This window comes from Callithrix jacchus, chromosome 15 (assembly GCF_049354715.1).
Source record: "Callithrix jacchus isolate 240 chromosome 15, calJac240_pri, whole genome shotgun sequence".
In the NCBI taxonomy this organism is placed as follows: Eukaryota; Metazoa; Chordata; class Mammalia; order Primates; family Cebidae; genus Callithrix; species Callithrix jacchus.
The window spans coordinates 53461811-53486804 of record NC_133516.1 but is presented as its reverse complement, the minus strand read 5'-3'; the positions used below and the strand labels follow the sequence as shown (position 1 = coordinate 53486804).

Here is a 24994-nt window from a genome sequence, read left to right as displayed (position 1 = left end):
AAAAGAAAATTTTGTTTTGTGAGTATCCTAGTATGACAGAGGATATTAACACTAAGGCCTCCCTGTAAGGAACCATATAATTACAGGCCGAATGACTCCAATGTTAAGCAGCGGGACTGATCTGGCACTGCAGATATTCTGAATTTTAAATGGAAGTTTAAATAAAGGAGACACAGAAACGGCAGGGCAGAAGTTGCTTATTGGCTGTGCAGTGTAGAAGTTGCAAATTTGCTGATGCCATTTTTATTCCTTAGGGATACTTTCATTGTATTTTCACCCCAGATGTTAACTGAAAAGGCATCAAGGGGTTTTCTTTTTTTATTTCACAAGACTAGCAGAAACTCTACAGAAGGAAGTGTGTTTCATTGGCATTTATGTATGGGGCTAAAACATTTTTTCCTACCTTTGAACCAGCTCCACACTTGACTCGAAAGAGGTGAACACCAATTTGCAATAGTTAAGTCAGGCACTTTGGATTTTTGTCCCACTTCACCAGTGTGCCCTTGAGCAAGTGACAACTTTTCATTGTTTTACTTTCTAATCTGAATATGGAGGAGGTTGGTCTTAGATGATCTCCAAGGTTCCTTCTACTTCAAAATTCTATGATTAAGTTTCCAGGTAGCACATTGGTTAGTAGCAGGCTCAACACAGATAATAAGATACTGTTTTATCAAATCATAAGGCCACAGAGTGGTTAGGCTAGTTTTTAAGGCCATGGCAGTAATCAGGTAAGACTGACAAAGGGCAGGATGATTCACTGCTTAGCTGTTGTGATGGCTCCGGGGAAGAAAAAAGCCAAACGAAGGGAAAGAAAACTGCAGCTCGGCCAGTTGAATCAAACAGATACTCCAGAGGTAGAGACCATTGCAAAATACGTCATACAGAATTAAGTAAGGGTCTCAGCAGAAATTCATATTTTAAGGGCATAAGTTAACATTTAAAAACTCAAAGATTGTTCAAATAAAAATTTGAATTTGAAAAAACAAGTAGTTCTCTTTATTGTAAACAAAGCAGGCAGTCCTTTACTCAGCAGGGCATACACCATTTGCTGCAGAAATGATTTGGAAAAATGAGGTTCGAGCTGAAATCTTTTTCACAGCAGGGTGACGTTAAGTTAGAAACGGCCAATTCATGCTTTTACTCTGGTTTGGTTAATAGGATCCTAGTGTAAGTATTCCCAAGTTTACAGAAGCTAGGGGACTGTAGATTTTCCATTTAGAAAGAACCCAAGCATGTTCAGTCATGGCCTCTAGCAGGTGGATGGGGATTGGGCCATTGATAACTTACCTTTGATTTGGATACAGATTATTTGACTGAGAAACTCACAATGCAGTCTCCACTCCCCGACCAGCCCCACCCTGGCCAATTCTGCTAAGTTCTTGAGAACAGCTGAGTGACAAAGGTCTTTTCTGGAGTGAGAAATACTTAGAGCAAGAAGCTGGAACCCAAATCTGCCCCCTCTCTTCACCTCCCCTCTCCCATTTCTATATAGGTGTAGCTGACAACGGTTTTCACATTTTTCAATGGTTGGAAAAAATCAAAAGAAAAAGTATATTTTGTGACACATGAAAATTATATGAATATCAAATTTTAGTGTCCATAAATAGTTGTATTAGCATAGAGCAATACCTTTTTGTTTTCATATTGTCTATAGCTGCTTTAGTGTTACAATGGCAGTTAATGATTGAGACAGAGGCTGGGCATGGTGGCTCACGCCTGTAATCTCAGCACTTTGGGAGGCCGAGGTGGGCGGATCACCTGAGGTTGAGAATTCGAGACCACCCTGGCCAACATGGTGAAACCCTATCTCTACTAAAAAATACAAATAGTTAGCTGGGCATGGTGGTAGGCACCTGTAACCCTAGCTACTCAGGAGGCTGAGGCAGGAGGATAGTTTGAACCCAGGAGGTGAGGGTTGCAGTGAGCCAAGACTGGGCCATTGTGCTCAGCCTGGGTGACAAGAGAGAAACTCCATCTCAAAAACAACAACACAACAGTTGATAATAATAATAATTGGGACAGAGACCACATGGTTCATAAAGACACATATTTATTCTCTTCCCTTTCCAGAAAAAGTTTGCCAACTCCAGGTTTAGAGCAATTTTGTAATCCCTTTCTACCCAAAGTAACCTAAGGCTGACAGAATTCTGTTCATTAGGCACTCCCAGTTCCGAATGTTCTGTTTTACTGTCTCTTTAACCCATCAACATTGTAGTATGCAACTGTGACCACGCCAGACTGCCCCTCACACCTAGAAGTAATACTGAACTTTGGATAGTCTGTGTATCTGGATTTATTATTTGGAAACCGGGTCACTGTAGTTCTATGATATCTCTACTTGACCCTGAAGCATAGTATAATTTCCTTGCAGATCAAACCATGTTTTCTTTGGTGTCTTCCCTAAATATCTTTCTTAAAAAGAAAACACAAACACATACACACACACACACACACACACACACACGCACACACACATAATGTGAAATATTTGTAAAGTTAAAGCTGTGAGAAATGTTCTACTAAATCAGTTCAGATTTCAGGCCCCCCTTAGGAGTGTGGCCAAGCTGAGGTGACCTGGGAGGTATAAAGTGCATCTCTCCCAATATTTTATCCAAGTGTGGAGCAGGTTAGGGTGAACATCCAATATGATGTCAAAGAGAAAATAGACCTGCTCCACCCACCCCCTAGCAGTAGTCTGAAGAATTTATTCCATATGAAAAACACAGAGGCCAGGTGCAGTGGTTCACGCCTGTAATCCCAGAACTTTGGGAGGCCAAGGTGGGTGGATCAGTTGAGCTCAGGAGTTCTAGACTTGCCTGGGCAACATGGCAAAACCCCGTCTCTACCAAAAAGACAAAACTTGGCCAGGTACGGTAGCACGCACCTGTAATACTAGCTGCTCAGGAGGCTGAGGTGGGAGGATTGCTTGAGCCCAGGAAGTCAAGGCTACAGTGAACCAAGATCATGCTGCTGCACTCCAGCCTGGGTGACAGAGTAAGACCCTGTCTCAAAAACAAAAGCAAACTAACAAACCACACAGAATTGGAAGGGGCTTAAAAGGCGAAATGGGCCAGCCCATCTGCCTCCCTAGAACCCCATTCATTGCTTGTATGGGTATCATGTTGGGGAACAAAGCCCTCAGAGTCCTGAATCACCCCAGCTTTATCAGACCTGGCTTCCTGGTGATGGTTAACCAGATGCAGGAGGTAGATTCTCACGCTCAGTTTTTTTGCCTTAGAGAAAATGTTATGAATTTTGTAGGGTCTCCCAGTGCCCTCTTCTACTTTAAACAATGTTAAGTCTTCGGAAATATTTTTGGTAGCATAATATTTTTTAATTCTAGAGTTCTGGCCAGGCGCAGTGGTTCACACCTGTAATCCCAGCGCTTTGGGAGGCCGAGGTGGTGGATCACAAGGTCAGGAGATCAAGACCATCCTGGCCAACATGGTGAAACCCCTTCTCTACTAAAATATAAAAAATTAGCTGGGCGTCGTGGCATGTGCCTATAGTCCCAGCTATTCGGGAGACTGAGGCAGGGGAATCACTTAAATCCGGGAGGCAGAGGCTGTGGTGATCCAAGATCGCACCATTGCAGTCCAGTCTGGGTGACAGAGCAAGACTGTCTCAAAAAAGTTAATAAATTCTAGAGTTCTGCCTGGGGGATGGTGGCTCACATCTATAATCCCAGTACTTCAAGAGGCCAAGGCGGGTCGATCACTTGAGGTCAGCAGTTCAAGAGCAGCCTGCCCAACATGGTAAGATGCTGTCTCTACTAAAAATATAAAAATTAGCTGAGTATTCTGGCGTGCGCCCATAATCCCGCTACTCTGGAGGCTGAGGAAGGAGAATTGCTTGAACCCAGGAGGCAGAGGAGGTTGCATTGAACTGAGATTGTGCCACTGCACTGCAGCCTGGGTGACAGACCAAAACTCCATCTCAAAAATTCTATAATTCCTAATTAAAATTAGTAATTTTGCAAGCCAGACGATAGGGCTGAAAATCTATTGGGGGCGGTGGGGAACATGATTTGGAAAAATAAGACTTAGCAATTTATGAAACTTCATTCCCCACGGAGAGTGTTGACAGGTAGGGAGCAGGGGCACCTAGATGTAATCGCTGTCACCCTGGTGTGGTTCTTTGTTTTGTTTTATTTTTAGTTTATTTTTAAAGATAGGCTTGTGAGTGGCTCTGTCTTGGGTTGTGTCAGGCGCCCCCCATCCCCCCACAATGCATTTTGTGGGGCACATTTTCCCCTGTGGCATTTGCTTGCAGCCCAACATACTCTCTTCATCGGCTTGTCAAGATGACTCATCCTCCCAGGCACAGCAAGAAGAAACAGGCAGCATGCCCATTGCTTGTTTATTCCTTGTTTTAATTTTCATTATTACGTTTCTCAGGAAATGCACGCCTTAGCTAACAGTTACTGGCCAAAAAAAACAAAACAAAAAAAACACAAAAAACAACGGTATTTGAGTTCTTGCCAACATTTGGGGAAGCTGAATGAGATGCCTAGAGGAGGGTTGGCCCATCCTTTGCTTAAAGTTTTCTTTCCTTTTTTTCTTTTTTGTTTTTTTTCTGTCCTTTAGCCCATGAAGAGCATCATGCTTTTGAAGGTGGACGTGGAAAACACTAATTGCACTCTGTAAAGAATTCTTTGTCCTTTGCTGATTGGTTTTGGAAACGGTCTTAACAGGAGGGAGAGTGAAGAGAAGACTTGCCGAAGCCGATGCTGGTCAATTTAGAGTGGGTTTCTGTCCTTGCAGATGGGCAATTAGGACTCAAAGTGGCAGGTGGGGTGGGGGGAGATTGTGTGGGTTTCTACCATCACATTACTTGCTTAAAAAAACACACACACAACATTTTTTTTTTTTGGCTTTCTAAATTCTCTGTTCTTTTCACCCTGCTTTTTTTTTTTTGCCCTTTAAAATTCCTTATTCAGCCTAATTATTGTTTTCTACACTCCCCTTTCACTGAGGCACAAGAAATCGGTTTCCCTTTAAGTAGCTCTGCTGTACCTAGTTAATGAGAATATGCATAATCGTGACAAGACTGCTTTTGAATACCGCACTGTACAAGGAGGACACTAGCTTGGAGAAACCCGTCTTCTGATTATTTGTTGTGACATATTCCTACGTACTGTGAGCTGGGCATTGTTGTTTCCTGTCCCAGGGAAAAGAAAAACCATACTTAATCTGATTTTGCACTGACAGCACACACATCTTTAATTTTCCTTTTAAAAACTTTTTTTTTTTTAGCGATAAGAGGAAAATAATAGTTGGATTACCTAACATGAAAACTATAGTCACAATTCAGTATCAGGATATAAATCAAGCTCTAAGTCTTTGGACCCTCTGTGGAAACATTTCTAACCCGAATTTCAATGTGTGCTTTTCAACAAAAGGCTTAGAGTGGTAGCGAGGGATTTCTTCCAATAGAAAACCTGATGTTTCTGATTTAAAGAGAAGGTGATATTTTAATTGTTTGAATTAAGCTCCTTCCAGAATTCAGGTATGTTTGCCCACTTAGGGCTTTCCCAGTCAACGCTAACATTTTGTTGAATGATCCCTTTCCCTGCTCACATTGTGTGTCAATTCTCATCATCGATAGTCTTCCAGCCTGGGCAGCTGTCCCGCCCTTTTTCGTGTAGGTACAGGAAGTTAAATCTCATTGCCAGGATGAATGTGAACATTTACAAAGTTGAACTTTGAGCACACTCTGCTCATATTAATCACTGGGATTGTTGATATATGTTGTATTATGCTACCAAAGAAATACTGGTTTTATTAGAAGGAAATGGTCATCCTCTGGACCATGGAGATTTCTCAGAATACGGCGATTCCCCTCTCCTGACTTTGCCAAGCCTCTGGCTGCTTTTGCCTGATAAAGGGCAGGCCATTCGAAGACACTTCCCTGGTTGGCTTGATTTTGGAGTTATGGGAGCTAGTGCATGCTCACATTTTTCAAAAGGGCGGTGCACTGATGAAAATCTTCACTGTACCCAGGAGTTTTAATTCCTCTTGCAGTGTTGACCAGCAGAGAGAGTCGAGGCTACTTTAAGCCTCCACTATGTGTTTGTAGATAAAATTTTCCACTCAAACATTTTAAAGGATTCAACATTATCTGCTTATAAAAGTTGTGCCCTTCACTTGGTTAGTAACCACCTCAGCCATAATGCTTTATCATCATCGTTTTTAAAAATGCTTTTTTTCTAAACTTGAGTTTCCTTAGTGATTTCAAAATGAAGTATAAGAATATCAGATCCGATTAGCAAAAACCTGGGACTTGTTTCTCCAAATGTTGTACTATCAGTTAACTTGTTTTAAAATTATGAGTCAAGGATTTTAAAAAATTATTCTGGACATGAATTAAAATTCTTTTTTATAATATAAGTATTTTTCTGATAGATTAGAAAAAAAGGATATAATTGTCTTCACTATATTGTCATATATATTTCCATAAGTAAATGGATTTCGAAGTATTTTTATTTTTTGAACTTTATTTAAAGTATTTGTGATGACATGTTCAACTTTTGCATGTATGTAGCCTTTGAAGTAAAAATAAAATTAAATAGGAATGTTAGGCTCACGTTAATATTTCCAGTTTCTGTTGTTTATGATCTTGGAACATGACTAGCACACAAAGTAGATTTTTGCCCCAGTGAACTTCTGCAACTGTTTCTGACCCTTTAAAAATACCAACTGTGAGAAGGATTTAATTTGCCTAATGTTAAAAACCTATCATCTAAATTACTTTCAGAGAGGATTTTGTCAGGTTTTGGTTTGGAAATTGTTTTAATTGAATATTTAGTCATAATAGACTTTGTATGAACTAAGCTGATTTAATCAGTTTAAAAACCTCTCATTACCTTCTTAGATTAAAGAAGCTAATACTCTTTTGAGATAGAAGGAAATATTTTGTGGGGCATGTGACTTTTGTGTTAAGGCAGTTTACCCATCTTGGCCGATGTGGGGAAAGTACAAACTTCCAGCAGAATCCCGGTCTTTTCAGCCAAGTGCTTGCAGGTGCAGCCTTGGACTCTGCAAAGAACCATATAGAAACCAAAGAGCTCGCTTTTTTGTCTTTGTAATTCCTTAGAGTCTGTGATACATGCCAGGAAATCTGATTGAAACTAATATGCTTTTTCTTCTCCCATTATTCCCTAGATTGTTGTATCATAGGCAGTTGCCTACATTGGGAAAGTAAGGACAAAAAATACTAATTTAAAGTAACTTCTCTTTATTTCGACTGTCTTTTGTAAGCACTTTCTGCACTGCTGACTTAGTTTTAAGATTTCCTCTTTCCCCCCAACTTTTCCATATTTCTTAAATAAGGGGAAACATATACATTTAATATAATACTGCTATTAGATTCATGGTACACTTTATGAAGCAAAAACATGAAAACAGAACTCTAATAAACTTCAAATAAGATTAAGTTGACTCTCTCTCACCCATCTTCTTGAATTTAGCTCACGTCTACACCAGACACACAGTCACAAGACTTTACAGCTGAGAAGCTTTAGTTGTAATTGGGACCTATAGACATAGTATATGGTCCACCAACTGAGCCTTGACCAAACTTGTCCCCTGTTAACGACATAGGGCTAGCCAGCCACAGAGCTGGGCATTGAAGTCTGCAAGTTGCATCCCAGTGCAGGTGTCCTTAAATGGAGAGTACTCAGAATCTGTCCACCTTAACCTTCCCACTAGCTACCCTAATCAAGCACTAAATATCTGATCCAATCTGGCCACTGAATTGACTCCTTAATCAGATGTCCTCTTTGTAAACAGCTCGTCCTTCTCCCTCTCAAAGACAGAAGTGGTACTGGGGTTTGGAGTTTGAAAATAACCTTCCTATGACAGGAGGTGGGCTTTTGCTATTAGTTGCCTGACTCAGAGGATCCCAACTTGTGTCCTTAGACAAAACTGGCAGCCTTTGGAATGATCACATGGTGGCGCTGCCTTCCAGCCAACAGTTCTGGCTCTGCAGCAGAATTTATCCAGCTATGTTTGTGGAATTCTTTTAAGATCCTACTGCATTTTGCTCCTATGCTTTTATAAAAATTTGATGAGAAAATGTAAAAATGATACTTGGCAATAAGACATTTAGCTTTCATGCACCTAATAAAAATGTGTCAAAGCTAGATTGCTCCAGATGTGCTTAAAATATCTCAAATCCTAGGCTCTCATTGGGCCAAGTGGTTGGGAAGAAAAAGAATAAACTCACATATAGGAAATATGGGAAATATTTCATCAAATATTATGCTCAAAGAGAAAATTAGTCGTTGATTTTTTTAGCTCTGAATATGGAACTTCCCTTTAAAAATGTAAGTCTATCCTTCACCTTACCTGTATTGTACGTTTCTGTAAGATTTTACTCATTACAAATGAAAGTAGAGGACTGCCTGTGAATTGTTTACTTCTGAAAAGAAAATATTGAGATCAGTTAAAATTACTCAAGAGTTTGATGACTCAGGATTATAAAAAGCCTGAATCTCAACAGCTGGGAGGAGTCAGAGGGTGACGTGGAAAAAATTAGGAACTGAGGTGCAGTGAAAAGTCCCTTTGAATCTGTGCTCATATATAGCAGTTAGAGTGGGTTGCCCCTCTACTCCCAAGAAGAAATCCCAGATAGCTTCCTTTCATGTCGGATTATACTGTTCTGATTTTACTTTCTATTATTTTTACTTATGCATCCAAATCTAAGAATATTTATTTAGGTTGACTCACTGAGGCCAAAAGTCACTGTCTCGTGTTTTAGAAATTCTTTCATGTTGCTGACATGAATCCATTTTTAAAGGAAAGCTCAGAGACTCCTAGAATTTTAGAGTGGAAGGGACCTTTGAGATCATCTACCAGTGCTTCTCACCCCTTAGCATGAAGAAAAATTACTCAGATACTTATTATGCACATTTCTTGACCCCAGCCCTAGAAGTCTGGGAGGATATCTGCATTTTTAACAAGTGCCCTAGTGATTCCAATGCTGATGATGCTCAGATCACTCTTGGAGAACCCCTGATTTTATACAACTCCCACAGAAGACAAATGAGGAAATTCTTCCAACCCTAACCCCTATCAGGTGACCTAATTCTAATGTATCATACCAACAATCTTATGAAGGCAGGCTGGAGAAAACCATTTGTACTGAGACTTGAGTAGATGATGCTCGTAAATAAGAACTTTATGGCTGGGACCACAACAGTCATAGAAACACATCTCTGGAAATCCATAATATAAAGACTTTAATACAGAGTGGTGGCTTTTCTCTTTTCTTAATACCATTTCAGCCTGTTAAGAGAAAAGAAATTAATGTTCAGAAAAGTAGTTACTCCATATGTGCAGTAACTACTTTCTATAATGTCTTATGGCATCTGGGGTTCAGCATCATTGAACAAGATTAAATGAACGTTATAGAGCTATAAAATTGCATGTAAAATAACACAAAACTGTTCAAATGACTATCAAAGCAGCCTGGGAATGAATTTCCACTAAAATTAATTGTCACTTTCAAAACATAGCTTAGCAAAGCTGTTACTAAACTGGAGAGATCCTTTAATACATAGAAATGTCAAAGAAATAAGTATGCCCTAAACTATGTGAGTGATAAGCAAAAGTCATTGTGAAGTCAATACTTTTTTGTTCATCATTGCTACTGAAATTTAGAGTCACATTGTATATGTGTGTGTTGAGTGTACCTTATTAGAATATCCAATACAAGAGCCTTTGGATATTCTGTTTTTGTGTCCTTTAGAAATCATGAGATGGAAAGAATCTGTGTTAAATGTTTTGGTTTTGGTTGCTGCCTGAAAAAATTTACCCACTCATTTAAAGAAACACAAGATTTCTTTATGAAAATTTAAGTTTCTAATAATTGAAGTCAGATAATTTTTCTTGAACTTTTATTTTGGGACAAATGTTTATTTGGGATTTATTAAAGTGTCAGCTTTACATTATACAACTGAACATGAAGTAAATTGAGTGTTTCTGAGTTTTCCATAGAAAATTTATGCTACCTCCCATCTTTTAACATATGAAGGAGCAACTTCTAATGAAGGCTTAAGGTGAAAATTTTAATTTTAGCACTTTACCTTACATGATGAATGGGGAATATTAAAGGACTGTGAGCATTTTAATAAACTTATAGGGTTTCTGTTTTCAAATAGAGGTATTAATTTTGTGGGTATACATTAAATTATTCCCAAAGTTCTCAGATAATGTGGCTTATAACCATTGTTTTTGTTTAACACTCTCTTCTCAGTATTCATGTAAAACGAGTCACCATGACTTTGAATATATTCTCATGGAAAATTTGTTTCAGTGATTCCACAAAAGAATTTTAAATTTTAAACTAGTGAGCACACTTTGGCTTGAGACATCTGACATCATTTGTCTCAAATTTAAAATCTTATCAGTTGCATTGAACATTATTAATTCTTTAGAATAGTCTTACCTGTGTAAGTTGAACCAGGTTTGTTTGATTATGTTTTGGATATGCTTGTGCCCCCACCCCCTATTTTATACCATCTGTGCCCTGTGCAGTTGGGGACCCTTTCACATCTGGCTACAAGCTGGTGTAATGCCCTTCCTTTTGATCTGGCTTCATCTAGTGATTTGCTCAGTATTTTTAAGGTCAGACTGAAAACTTTTCTGTTCTAGTTATTTTTGATTTTATACTGTGTGTTGTGTTTGATGTTCAGATATATGTGAAAGTTGCTTCTATAAGTTGATAATTTTTATTCCAGCCTTTTGCAGCAATAAGGTAAGACTAGACTATATTTTTCTTATTTGCAAGGTAGTGATTTATGTGTTTAGTGCAAATGTTTAGATTATTCTTGCAATTTTCTGATTTGGGACTATATTGCTATGAATTTATGCTTCTTCATTTTTCAAGGTTCACAGGGTTTGTATAAGTGTTCATTTGTAGAACTGTATTTTGAGATATTTTGTAATTTGTTGCTGCTAATTCTCATTATGTATTGAGGTTCTTATAATATAGAAATGCCATTTTCATCCTCCAGTTTTAAGAATTTCATGTGGTTTAATCAAACACATCACTTAATAGTTATTAGATTCTGTGTGTGTGTGTGTGTGTGTGTGTGTGTGTGTGAGAATTAGCATAACCCTGTTTATTCCAACACATCTCAAAGGTTTCTGTCCAGCAGCTCTAATATGTTTGATGTTGCTAGCATGGAGTCTGACGCTTAGTAGGTGATCTGGTATTCTGATGGGAAGTAACTTTTTATTTTTACACTTCTCTGTTGAACACATTTGATAACAGGGCTCATCTGGGTCTCTTAGAAAACACATTTTGCTTATTTTAATTCTTTTTCTTTACTCTCTACTAAGAATGATTTTGTTTTAGAATAAGTCAGTTACTCTTGCTGCTCTTTTGTGCTGCAATTTGCCCATGAGATTCAGTTGTCCCATTTCGCCAAGTAAAGTGAACTTATTCCTCCTTTCTTGCTGTCTAATATATTCCTTTAAAAACAAACAAAATGATTCTTCCATTCATCTGCAAACTTTCCTATCTCTCCCTGCAGAAGCAAGCAATTCAAGATTTTGTGTGTGATGCCTAATTAATTTTAACACAGCCAATGTAATGAAATCTTTGAGGGGCAGGGCATAATACTATGAAGGCTTTAAAATTTCATAATATTCCCCTCTCATATTTGCATCTGATTACTGCCACCATGCATTCTATGCGTACTTTATCATCTAGTCGTTACTGATGCACTTTTTAGAGTGTGTTCTCAGTTGTTCTATTAGCATAGGTTCCTCTGCCTTGTCACCTAATGTAGTTTTTTTGGAAGCCAAGACCATGCCTTTTCTTCCTCAGTGATCCTTTTACTGCAGTAACTGCTAGTAAAGAACTTTTAGCTGCTTTTCATTAATGAATGTATAAAAAAAAATCTCTGGAATCCTACAGGATGATGGGTCTTTTGTTATATGAAGAAAAGAAAAAGCAGTAGCATTTACAAGGCTCAGCAAGTTAAAATATGTATCATTAAAATATGTCTCTATTTCCCATCATCTGGCTAGCCTATGGTGCTGACTAGCTTATTTCTTGCCAGAGAAAATAAGTTTAAATCATAAGCATATTTAACTAGCAAGCATAAATCATAAATTCTTTATAATCATAAGCATGTTGAACTCTGGTTCCATTTTTACAGATGGCAGGGCTAAATATGTGTGCTCCTCTAAGCATTAAAGAGGTGGACAAGCTCTTACTCCCCAATTCCCTCTTTAACTCAGGAAACTTAAATCATTTGTTTTTTCCACATATAGGATTCTATAAAGTATGGACCTAGAGAAAGGTTTCAGATCTTAGGAAATATTTGGGTTTTGTGATTGACTCTTAATGGGGAAGAATGATGGAAGTGAAGGTTAAACACCGAAGCTATGTCCCCTTTTAAGGCAAAAATAATTAGTGTTTCATGAAAACAGTCAAGTTATAAAGAACAAGACCATTTTTCAGAATGTATCTTTTTTAAAAAAACAAACATCATGGAATCCACAATTTAACAGATGTCCATCAGCTTTCGAAGAGTGTCACCTAGGAGGCTGGTTCTACAGAAACACTTTCGGATATGGCAAACACAGTTTTCATTGTAAAATACGTGTTAAGAAGTATTTTTAAAAGTGTAATAAAGCAGTAACACACACTGATATGCATTACATGGCCAAATTTTAACATTTTGGAAGCCAGTAAGCATAATTTCTGTACTCATTGATTTTGTTTTATGAAACAAAACAAAGGTTTTATAAAAATTTTTTTATTGTAACATAAAAGAAAGCTACAGAAAACCACACAACACAAATGTGTAACTTTGTGAATTGTTACAAGAAGAACACTATAACAGCAGGCCAAGAAATAGAACTTTGCCAGTCACCCCAGGGGTCACTTCATGTGTCCCCTCCCTTTTCACTAAAATAACCATTATCCTGACCTACAGGAGACACTTACTTGCATTTCTCTCTGGTTTTATCTCAGGTGATAAACATCATTTTACCTAGAAAATCTTCTCTAACTATGAGCGTTGGTTCAGAAAAGTTATTTGTAAGTCTTTTAAATGAAAAATGCCAAATGACACACTGTAAGCAATTGAAACCCCTGTAAGTTAGTGATTAGGCAAAGTTTGTTGTGCTTTTGCTGTAGTGTGTGGCTCTGTCCATAGCTATAATATCCACAATAACAATACCATGTACGGAGTTTCATGCCATCTAAGCATACAGATTAGTTCTCCTCAGCACTGTATGAGTGCTGACTGCACTGTGCTGCCATTGTTGTCCCCAGTTTATGTATGTGGAAACATATGCATGACATTCAGAGAGGTGAAATAACTTGCTGAAGGTCACACCATTAGTCAGTTGCAGAGCCAAGATTCATGTAAGGTACTGTGGCCCCAGCCTGTTCTACGATGAGGCTGTCTTGATGGAAGTTGAAGATGTGATGTGCAAGAATTTTGAGATTCCCTATGAGAGTTCATTTATAAAGAAAAGGCTTTACGGCTTTAAGAAAAAGATGGAAATATCACTGGCCTAATTCAGACTTTTCATTTTACACGTGAAGAAATGACCCAGAAAGTATAAAGAATTTGTTCAAGGTCATACAAGCAGTTGGTGGCAAAGTTGCAGCCATATCCCGGAATCTCCTGGCTGTTAAAATCAATGATCTTTACTTCATTCCATACCTTATGTGGAAAAGCATGTTTTCTAACCTGCATCTTTGCACCAACTCCATGTAAGCAGATTTGTCTCGAAACCAGTTTACAGCTAGGACATACCATCTACTTGCTTATTTTCTCAAGGTTTTAACTGGGAATTAAAAAATTTATATCTGAAGCTTGCTTTTTTGTCTCACTTATTGAGTGCCCAATCTGCAGGCACACATGCCTAACACTCTTCTCCAAAGAATGTACAAGAATAACACATTTGACTGGTGTGGATGGCAGGTGAAAAAGAATTACTAGTGTAGCGTGCAGGCCCTTCAACATATTCACGGCCAATTCCGGATTATCCCAGCACAGATGGATCATGCAGAATCCCTCTTCTACTTCTTACTGGTGACCTTTAACTATTTGTGTTTGCAAATGCTTCTACCAGGGATTGGAAAGGAGAAGAGCAGAGGATGGAATCTGGTTTCTTGACTGGAGTGTTAGATATCCCGGTGAAAGGCTTGGTGGTCTTGCCACTTACGAGTACAAGGAGACCATAGGACTCTCTCTGGATTGAACTTGTCTGGGATGCCCAATTTAGCCTTGAGTATGAACAGTCAGAAAGAAAGCAAACTGACGTAACGCAAAGAGCTTAGTTTGGAATTTGCTTTATTAGGTTGAAATTCTATTAGCTTGTGCCTTGAGCAAGTTCCTCAACCGATCTGAGCCCCAGTTTCCTCCTTTTATAAGGGCAAGGTAGAGCTTCTTCAAAGCCAATAATATCTGAAGCACTCAGCTCAGCCCTTTGCATGCGGTAGAGAGTTAGTAAATGGTACTTCCATCGGTTGGCTGTATCAATTCATCTGTACAGTGAAGAGGATGACTACTCCAAGGAAACTTTCCCACTTTTCTCTTCAGGTATTGAAGAGGAAAGTTAAGCTCTATTGGTAGAGCTTAACTTGTTTGGGGTCCTGCAAGTCTTTGGTGGCAACACTGTGGCCAAACCCACTGATCTCCTAACTGCTTGTTTATTATCTTTCTACCTCGTGGTATTGGGAAAAAACAAATCTTCCCCATTTACTTGAGTTCTGTGCACCTGACTTCTGAGTTGATTTGTCACAAACCAACTTATAACCTGAATGAATTTGCCAATTATTTTCTAAGAGCATTATTGCCATCATAATATAAGAAGGAGGTTCAGGGCCAGGTGCAGTGGCTCATGCCTGTAATCCCAGCACTCTGGGAGGCTGAGGTGGGTGAATCACCTGAGGCCAGGAGTTTGAGACCAACCTGGCCAACATGGTGAAACCCCATCAGTACTAAAAATACAAAAATTAGCTGAGCATGGTGGTACACGCCTGTAATTCTAGCTACTCAGAAGGCTGAGGCATAAGAATCACTCGAACCTAGGAGGTGGAGGTTGCAGTGAACTGGGATTATGCCACTGCACTCCAGCCTGGATAACACAGTGAGGCCCTATCTCAAAAAAAAAAAAAGGAAAGTTCAGTTGATGAAAATATTTTAGAGGCTGAACAAATTCCCTTTGAAACATAAGTCTCCTGTTGTCCACTGTGGATTGCAGACACTCAAACTTGTCACTGGGGGGCCAATTGAGAGAAGCTCCCAAGAGTTCCCCGTATGATGTGCATATTATTTTATGTTATGATAATTATGTTATATATAATTATGTAATATTATTTTAATCCTGGCTACCTTAACGGAAAGTTAATAGGCCTCAGTGTAGCTGAGATACAGACCATATACAATATTGACTCGTTCATTCAGCAAGTAATTCTTGAACAACTATGATGTGTTAGGTATCGGGGATACGAAACAAGACATGAAATCATTCCTGTTTCATGGAGCTGACAATTTAGTGGATTGGTAAATATCATTAAAACTGAGTACCACAGCCGGGCGTGGTGGCGCATGCCTGCTACTCGGGAGGCTGAGGCAGGAGAATCACTTGAACCTGGGCGGCAGAGATTACAGTGAGCCAAGAATGCATCACTGCACTCCAGCCTGGGCGACAGTGAGGCCCGTCTAAAACAAAACAAACAAAAAACTGAACTACTAGACCATAAGAAATGCAGGAAGTATATCTTAGACATTTTGGAGTTGCACATACGTGGCATATAAGTCTGAATTCAATGCATGTTTGAATGAAGGAATGTTTGGATGTTGTCATAAGCAGTGTTTTTTTAAAGTAAAACCCTGAGATTTCTAAAGCTGAGTGTTTTTACTAATCCCATTATTGTTTTCAAATTCTCTAATAATAATAACAGCTTAGACACTGAATTCAGTAACCACAGAGGCTGTTTATAATTTGTTGGTACTTTTAAAACATCTTTGAAAGCCAAACAAGCCCCTGACTTCTGGTCAATAATTCACTGTGTCTTTATGTATATACCTAGAGCAGTAACAGTCATCAAAAGGCCCGTGCACCAGCATGTGAAATATGGGGATCTTTACACTGTGGAATGTATAAAGATTGCTTACTCTGTAATTTTTAAAAGCCCGGTAACTCCTTATAAAGCATATATAGCATCTGAACAAGAAATATGACACTAAGTCTCGGATTAAATAATATCTTGGGGCCACTACCTTATGCATTTTCAGCAGTTTGGGAACTCCACTAAGTGCAGGTCAACAAGCTCAGAGCATCATTAATGAGCATCTGTCCCATGACCCAGCTGGAGACCCTTTCGATTATTCATTCCAGAAGCACGTGCTGACACCGGGTTCAGCCCTCGTGGCTCTCTCACTCACAGTGGTCTTTTAAGATTGTAGAGAGGTCAAATCCTCCCACCCCCATGCCTTGCAGAGTGGCTAAATGTTTTCTGGGTCTTACTTGCTTTGTAGCCCTGATAACTCTATTTTTAAAATTAAAGTAAACAAAAGAGGGCCCTAGCCAGGGAGCAGTCCAACCCAGAAGACTTGTGTGGAAAAGGAAAAAAAAAGAAAGAAAAACTTTTAAATGAGAACAGGCAGCTCTGCGGAGAAGAACTGGTTCGATTCGGCACCACTGCTGTTTCGCCCGCTGACCTGGACTTTGCAGCCCAAGTTCATCCTTCCACTTCAAAGGCTGGGCTCTGAGCAGATCACACGTTTTCCTTGATGACAAATTAATCAAACTTGATTTCTTGGATGAGATGGATACAAAAGAACTACAACTCCCCGAGGCCCGAAAGTCAATACAGCCCTTCTGGCTCTGATTAGGGTAACAAAAGGATATCTGAGAGCCATCTTCCTCCCCACTCAGGCTGTGGGATGGAACTAAAAGCAAGCCGGGCTTGTAAAGGAGAAAGGCCTTATTAAAACACATTTCAGCTGCAACCAAGTGCACAGCGAGCCCTCCTGACAAGAGAAAATTACTTTTTAGTAGATGCTCACCTTTCCTCAAGAGCAAAGTTTCCACTTAGAAGAACCTAGAGGAAGTAGTATATTATGAATCTGAAATGTTTATAGATCTCCCCTTTTATGTTTCTGCTGTGAAGATGAGGTTAAAAAAAAAGAAATCGGCCGGTGATATCTGGCAAATGTTAGAGAGAGCCCACATTTGGTTAAGTAAATTTACTTCTACTGGATTAAAAATGAAACTCCCCGAGTCCAGGGAATTTATGTACCTGTTAAGGCAGGACTAGGACGAGGTGAAGTAATGGCTTCAAAATGCAACGCTGTGGGGCCACTCCAGCAGCCCACTCATGTGAGAGGGCGAAATAAGCCTTCTGCTAAATCGGGGAGCACAGGATTTCAATGCAAAACCCTCTTAGCAGCTTTGTCATCCGCCTGTTCTGCGGAGCATCCAAGGACATCGCTTGCATCCTTCTTGTGATTGCTCTATGGTCTATATTTAGAAGAATTGCTGTTGCACAAAATATGGTCCCCTGACTGTTCTGGGGGTGCTTCATGCCCTTCCCAAAAAGGCTTCCACGAGAAATGGAGGGTTTATACCTTTATAGCACAATTTTTAAAAGAAGGCCCTGATGAGTGTTTCCTTTCATATGTGGGCAGAATGCACAAATCTATATACCGTGGGATCCTATTTTCTAAGTTTGTGGGATCTGCTTCCACGCAGCCGCCCTGCCGCCGGGAGAGTGGGGAATGAGGCGATGGATGGTTAAGTATGCAGAGTGAAGTTGGGTCACATGGGCCCATCTCTCATTTCTGACACTCAGTTTGAAGATCCTTCAAGTGTCTTTCTGATCCTGACAGGCAGTTTTCAAAATGTTTGTGGCATTCCAGGACACTTAATTATTTAAAGCTGTATTTTAGATTCCAGCAATGAGCAAAATACCCGTGAGCTAGCCCTCCCCCGCTGCGAGCAGCTCCAGATGCTGCCATGCGGTCTCCCACTCTTCTCTGACACGTGTGTACCTAGTTGCGGCCAGCCAAGCCCCTTGTCTCTCTGCAGCCCTCTGCTGGGCCCCCTCCTGCTCACCCAGTAGGGATGCTCTGAGGGTGCGCCGAGGCCCCCTCCTCCACAAATCCTGTTCTGAGCTCTCCAGCAGAGAAGAGCCTCCTTTCTTGCAAAATAGAGTGTACTTGGATTTTCTTTTAGCCTCCTCTATGGCCTTCGACCCATTCTGCATGTAGTGTGTATCGCCATTGCAAGTGTGGCACTAAATTGAGGGTTCCCCGGCCTTCTCCCACCTTTACATCACCCACAGCTCTGCACACAGAGGTTCATCTGTTGGTTGAGTTGAAGGAACAACATTTCCACCAGCTCGTCTGAGATCCCATCTTGGGAAACCCATTCTCCACTCTTGTGTGATTGCTCTTTTGGTTTGCTAACAAGACTAGCTTCCTGGGCCTTACACCCCAACTTGCTAGTCTTGTGACCTTAAGCAAACCACCTGACTTCTGAGTCTCAGTTTCTTCACCTGGGTCACAGGAATAATGAATTCTCCCATCACAGGGTGTGAAGATTAAATTAGAAAATGCACACGAAGGCCCTTTCCCTGCTATTCAGTGTTTCCCTTGGGTAGATGTTGATATTAATGCTCGTAGTACCACACGGTGGTCTAAGGTAGGCCTGTTTTTGAGATACATGTACAGTTGTTTTAAAATTACATTCTACAGTAGAATCCATAAACCTTTCCATTTCCACAAAGCCCCCCTTGTCAAGGACAAAAGTCATACCTGCTCATCTTACCAAAAACAATACCAATAGCTAGCTCCCTCTCCCCACCAAAACCTTTTTTTTTTCATTCCTAAGTCATACTTGTAGGAAATACAGTGCTTGTAGATATCTCAAGACATGGAAGAAACTTGGGATGCTTAGGGCTGAGGCCAGGGCTATGCCCAGGGCCATGGGGGTTGGGGGTATCTGTGCAGTGGAGGAAATTTAAGAAGGAAGGATACTAAATGGGAAAAAGGAGAGGCAAAAGAAATGCCGCCTGAGCTTTGTGAAAAGGCACCTGCCTTATCTCAAGTGGTACAACAGATAGCATTCATTTGCAACACCTGTTTCCTCCCCATGTTTAGGAAATGCTCTAAAGGAAATATAGCCCCCATGTTTCATTGGTGTGAATATCTCCAACACCTGGAAGACTTTGTACCAGGTGGTGAGGTTTGAGGACAGGTAAAATCTGCAAGAGCCCCCTGATATTCTACAGTTTCGAAACCCACCTGTAGGTAATGAAATAAGTCACTAGTCACACTGATAGACAACTATTCCTTATCTTCACTCCACAAGGCAGAAATGGCCCTGTAGAAACTTCACTGAAGGTTTGTGGTTTTAAATCCAGTTGTTATTCTTGGCAGTGTTGTGTCTTGTCCTCGAGGATGGTTTATGCCTCTTGTGTTTATGCAGCAGAATTACAGTCACCAGGACAGGAGCTGTGCACGATGAATAGTTTCTACTGGACATTTTGCTAGGATGTATGTGTCAAATTCTAACAGTATAAAAATGAGAGTTAATTACTTGGATCGTCCCCTTTTTTTATCGTTCTGCTAAATAATGTGTGTCTCTTTGCCTATGTGGAGACCCCAGTCAGAGCGCTAGAGTGTCACTCAAAATAAAATGACAAAGGTTGAAGTCATGTTAGGCCGTCACTGGGATGTTGAGTATTTGAGAGGATTGCCTGGTGTTACCAGAGGCTGAGAAGATCTCTGCCCATGAAAATGCATCAGTGACTTGTGATGATAACATGCTCTCCCTTCTTTCAAATCTCAATAGCCATTTAATATATCCACTTGTATATTTCATTCTAAGCATAATTTTTAAATCTCATATGTTGCAGACAAAAATGATTAGTTCAAAAATTCAGTGGTTGGGGACAAAATGTATTTCTTTAATCCATGATAATACAGGTTTTAAAAACAGCTCTTTTTTTTAATTATTATACTTTAAGTTCTGGGATACATGTGCAGAACGTGCAGATATGTTACTTAGGTATCCATGTGCTATGGTGGTTTGCTGCACCCACCAACCCATCATCTGCTTTAGGTATTCCTCCTAATGCTATCCCTCCCGTTCCTCCCCAACCGCCAACAGGCCCCGGTGTGTGATGTTCCTCTCCCTGTGCCCATATCTTTACATTGTTCAACTCCCACTTAGACGTGAGAACATGTGGTGTTTGGTTTTCTATACCTGTGTTAATGTACTGAGAGTGATGGTTTCCGGCTTCATCCATGTTCCTATAAAGGACATGAACTCATTCTTTTTTATAGCTGCATAGTATTTCATGGTATATATGTGCTACATTTTCTTTATCCCGTCTATTATTGTTGGGCATTTAGGTTGGTTCCAAATCTTTGCTATTGTGAATAGTACTGCAATAAACATAGATGTGCATGTGTCTTTTGAGTATAATTATTTCTGATCCTTTCGATATATACCCAGTAATGGGATTGCTGGGTCAAATGGTATTTCTGGTTCTAGATTCTTGAGGAATCGCCACACTGTCTTCTGCAATGGTTGAACTAATTTACACTCCTACCAACAGTGTAAAAGCATTTCTATTTCTTCACATTCTCTCCAGCATCTGTTGTTTCCTTACTTTTTAATGATAACTCGTCTAACTGGTGTGAGATGGTATCTCATTGTGGTTTTGATTTGCATTTCTCTAATGACCAGTGATGACGAACTTTTTTTCATATGTTTTTTGGCCACATAAATGTCTTCTTTTGAAAAGTGCCTATTCATATCTTTCACCCACTTTTTGATGTTTTTTTTTCTTGTAAATTTGTTTAAGTTTCTTACAGAGTCTGGATATAAACCCTTCATTAGATGGATAGATTTTAAAATTTTCTCCCACTCTGTATGTCGCCTGTTCACTCTGATGATAGTTTCTTTTGCTGTGCAGAAGCTCCTTAGTTTGATTAGATCCCATTTGTCAATGTAGGATTTTATTGCAATTGCTTTTGGTGTTTTAGTCATGAAGTCATGCTTACGTCCTGAATGGTATTGCGTAGGTTTTCTTCTAGGGTTTTTATGGTTTTAGGCCTTACATTTAAATCTTTAATCGATCTTGAGTTAATTTTTGTGTCAGGTGTAAGGAAGAGGTCCAGTTTCAGTTTTCTGCATATGGCTAGCCAGTTTTCCCAACACCATTTATTAAACAGGGAATCCTTTCCCCATTGCTTATTTTTGTCAGGTTTGTCAAAGATCAGATGGCTGTAGATGTGTTATTTTTCTGTTCTGTTCAATTGGTCTGTATATCTGTTTTGATATCAGTACCATGCTGTTTTGGTTACTGTAGGCTGATAGTATAGTTTGAAGTCAGGTAGCATGATGCCTCCAGCCTTGTTCTTTTTGCTTAGGATTGTCTTGGCTATATGGGCTCTTTTTTGGTTCCATATGAAATTTAAAGTAGTTTTCTCTAACTCTGTGAAGAAAGTCAATGGTAGCTTGATGGGAATAGCATTGAATCTATAAATTTCTTTAGGCAGTATGGCCAATTTCACAATATTGGTTCTTCCTATCCATGAGCATGGAATGTTACTCCATATGTTTGTGTCCTCTCTTATATCCTTAAGCAGTGGTTTGTAGTTTTTCTTGAAGAGGTTCTTCACAGTCCTTGTAAGTTGTATTCCTAGGTATTTTATTTTCTTTATAGCAGTCATGAATGGGGGTTCACCCATGATTTGGCTCTCAGTTTGTCTATTATTGGTGTATAGGAATGCTTGTGATTTTTGCACGTTGATTTTGTATCCAGAGACTGCTGAAGTTGCTTATCAACTTAAGGAGATTTTGGGCTGAGACAATGGGGTTTTCTAAATATACAATCATGTCATCTGCAAACAGAGACAATTTGCCATTCTCTCTTCCTATTTGAATACCTTTTATTTCTTTCTCTTGCCTGATTGCCATGGCCAGAATTTCCAATACTATGTGAAATAGGAATGATGGGAGAGGGCATCCTTGTCTTGTGCCTGTTTTCAAAGGGAATGCTTCCAGCTTTTGCCCATTCCACATGATATTGGCTGTGTTTGTCATAAATAGCTCTTACTGTTTTGAGGTACATTCCAACAATACCTAGTTTGTTGAGAGATTTTAGGATGAAGTGATGTTGAATTGTATTGAAGGCCTTCTCTGCATCTATTGAGATAATCATGTGGTTTTTGTCATTGGTTCTGTTTATGTGATGGATTACATTTATTGATTTATATATGTTGAGCAAGCCATGCATCCTAGGGATGAAGACGACTTGATCGTAGTGGATAAGCTTTTTGATGTAGTGCTGGATTCGGTTTGCCAGTATTTTATTGAAGATTTTTGCATGAATGTTCATCAGGGATATTGGCCTGAAATTTTATTTTATTGTTGTTTCTCTGCCAGGTTTTGGTATCAGGATGATGCTGGCCTCATAAAATGAGTTAGGGAGGAGTCCTTCTTTTTCTATTGTTTGGAGTAGTTTTAGAAGGAACGGTACCAGCTCCTCTTTGTACCTGTGGTAGAATTCGGCTGTGAATCCATCTGGTCGTGGGCTCTTTTTGGGTAGTAGGCTATTAAGTACTGCCTCAGCTTCAAAATTTGTTATTGGTCTATTCAGGCATTCAGCTTTGTCCCGGTTTAGTATTGGGAGGGCGTATGTGTTCAGGAATTTATCCATTTTGTCTGGATTTTTTTAGTATATTTGCATAGAGGTGTTTCTCTGTGGTAGTTTATATTTCTATGGAATCAGTGGTGATATCCCCCTTATTTTTTATTGTGTCTATTTGATTCTTATAGTATTCTTATAGATTCTTACAGTTATTCTTATAGTATTCTCTGATGGTAGTTTGTATTTCTGTGGAATCAGTGGTGATATCCCCTTTATTATTTTTTATTGTGTATTTGATTCTTCTTTCTTTTTTCTTTATTAGTCTGGCTAGTGGTCTATCTATTTTGTCAGTCTTTTCAAAAAACCAGTTCCGGCTGGGTGTGGTGGCTCATGCCTGTAATCCCAGCACCCTGAGAGGTCAAGGTAGGTGGATCACTTTGAGGTCAGGAGTTTAAGACCAGCTTGGCCAACATGGCAAAAGTCCATCTCTACTAAGAATACAAAAATTAGCTGACATGGTGGTGCACACCTATAATCCCAGCTACTCAGGAGACTGATGCAGGAGAATTGCTCCAACCCAGGAGGCAGAGGTTGCAGTGAGCCAAGATTGCACCACTGAGACTCCATCTCAAAACAAACAAACAAAAAAAAGAAAAAGAAAAAGAAATTCCTGGATTCATTGATCTTTTTTTTGAAAGGTTTTTTGTGTCACTGTCTCCTTCAGTTCAGCTCTGATCTGAGTTATTTCTTGTCTTCTGCTAGCTTTTGAATTTGTTTGCTCTTTCATCTCTAATTGTGATATTAGGGTGTCGATTTTAGATCTTTCCTGCTTTCTCTTGTGGGCATTTAATGCTATAAATTTCCCTCTAAACACTGCTTTAGCTGTGTCGCAGACATTCTGGTACAGTGTGTCTTTGTTCTCATTGGCTTCAAATAACTTTTTTATTTCTGCCTTCATTGCATCATTTATCCAGTAGTCATTCAGGAGCAGGTTGTTCAGGTTTCACGTAGTTGTGTGGTTTTGAGTAACTTTCTTAATCCTGAGTGCTAATTTGATTGCACTGTGATTTGAGAGACTGTTTGTTATTATTTCCATTCCTTTACTTTAGCTGAGGAATGTTTTACTTCTAATTACATGGTCAGTTTTAGAATAGGTGCTGTGTAGTGCTGAGAAGAATGTCTGTTCTGTTGATTTGGGGTGGAGAGTTCTGCAGATGTCTATTGGGTCCGCTTGGTCTAGAAGGCAGCTCCTGGTAAAAAGTATGTTACAGTGACAGACTTTCATGTCTCTGATTCTTATAATGTCTTCATTGCAAGACGTTCGAAATAGGGAAAAGTATCTCTTTTTAAAAGTTGGTTCTAGAAATTCTCTGGCTAATTTTTAGCAGAGTAGATCAATAAAGCACTCGGCCCATTAGATTCTTTTAAAATCACTACCCATGTGCAACCTGTCAGAGTCAACATTTGTAAACTAACCAGCACAGCTTTCATGGAATCATGAAAGTGGGCTGCCATCAAGCTCACTGGCTGGAGTCATCAAGAGAAAACCAAGACTAGCTGAGCCTTGGGAACTCGTCGTAAGGGTTTGCTAGAGAGCGGTTCTGGGGTGGTTAAGAGTGCACCCGGGGAATGTCCTCCTTCTCTGTTGACTTGGTGGTGGAGTGTTGTCTTGAGTATAGAAAGGCTCAAGCCAGGTTGGAGATCCATTGGTCCCTCTCTGCCATCCACTGGCAGGGCTGCCATTGAGATTTCAAGAGCCAGTACAAGTTGGCCCTCTGGAGTTTGTCAGTTACATAATTCTACTTCCCTGAACACAAGCCCGGTGATGAACCTCTCTTAGCAGCATCTGCCACAGCCAATTAGGTGTGGACTTGCTTAGAAGAAAGATAAATCTTCACTTATGTTTGAATATGAAAGGACTTTCTAAATCTGTATTAGCCAAATTTTGGGTTTTGTTTGTTTGTTTTTAAAGATAGAGTCTTGCTCTGTTGCCCAGGCTGGAGTACAGTGGCTCCATCATAGGTCACTGCAGCCTTGAACTCACAGAGTCAAGCAATCCTGCCTCAGCCTCCCAAGTAGCTGGGACTACAGGCATAAGCCATTGTGCCCAGCTGTATTAACCTTTGGTTCTAAAGCAGCCTAAAAAAAAGGTCATGGACACTAAGTCAGGGTCCTTTCTAGTGACACTCCCTTATTTACAGTTAAGGGTGCTGTGCCTTAAGAGGAAAAGCTGCTTGCACAAGGTCACAGAGCAGGTGAACCCCCAGAGCAAGAGCTGCATTCCAGTCCCCTCACTCTACATCCACTTCCCTTCTTCCTACACAGCTACAATTTTATCAGTGTTTAAATC

General features: G+C 39.7%; 1 protein-coding gene across 2 annotated transcripts in view; it reads left to right on the top strand.

Annotated features, from left to right (window-relative positions):
- EIF4E3 (eukaryotic translation initiation factor 4E family member 3) overlaps window positions 1–8143 on the top strand; it is a 73924-nt gene extending 65781 nt beyond the window's left edge. Inside the window, exon 7 of one of the 2 annotated variants that reach the window (XM_035274652.3) lies at window positions 4587–8143. In XM_035274652.3, the coding sequence (XP_035130543.1) occupies window positions 4587–4633 (47 nt within the window). In that variant the 3' untranslated portion in view covers window positions 4634–8143. The remainder of the gene's footprint in view (window positions 1–4586) is intronic. The other variant, XM_035274651.3, reaches the window with a different exon arrangement.
- Window positions 8144–24994: the final 16851 nt, after the last annotated feature.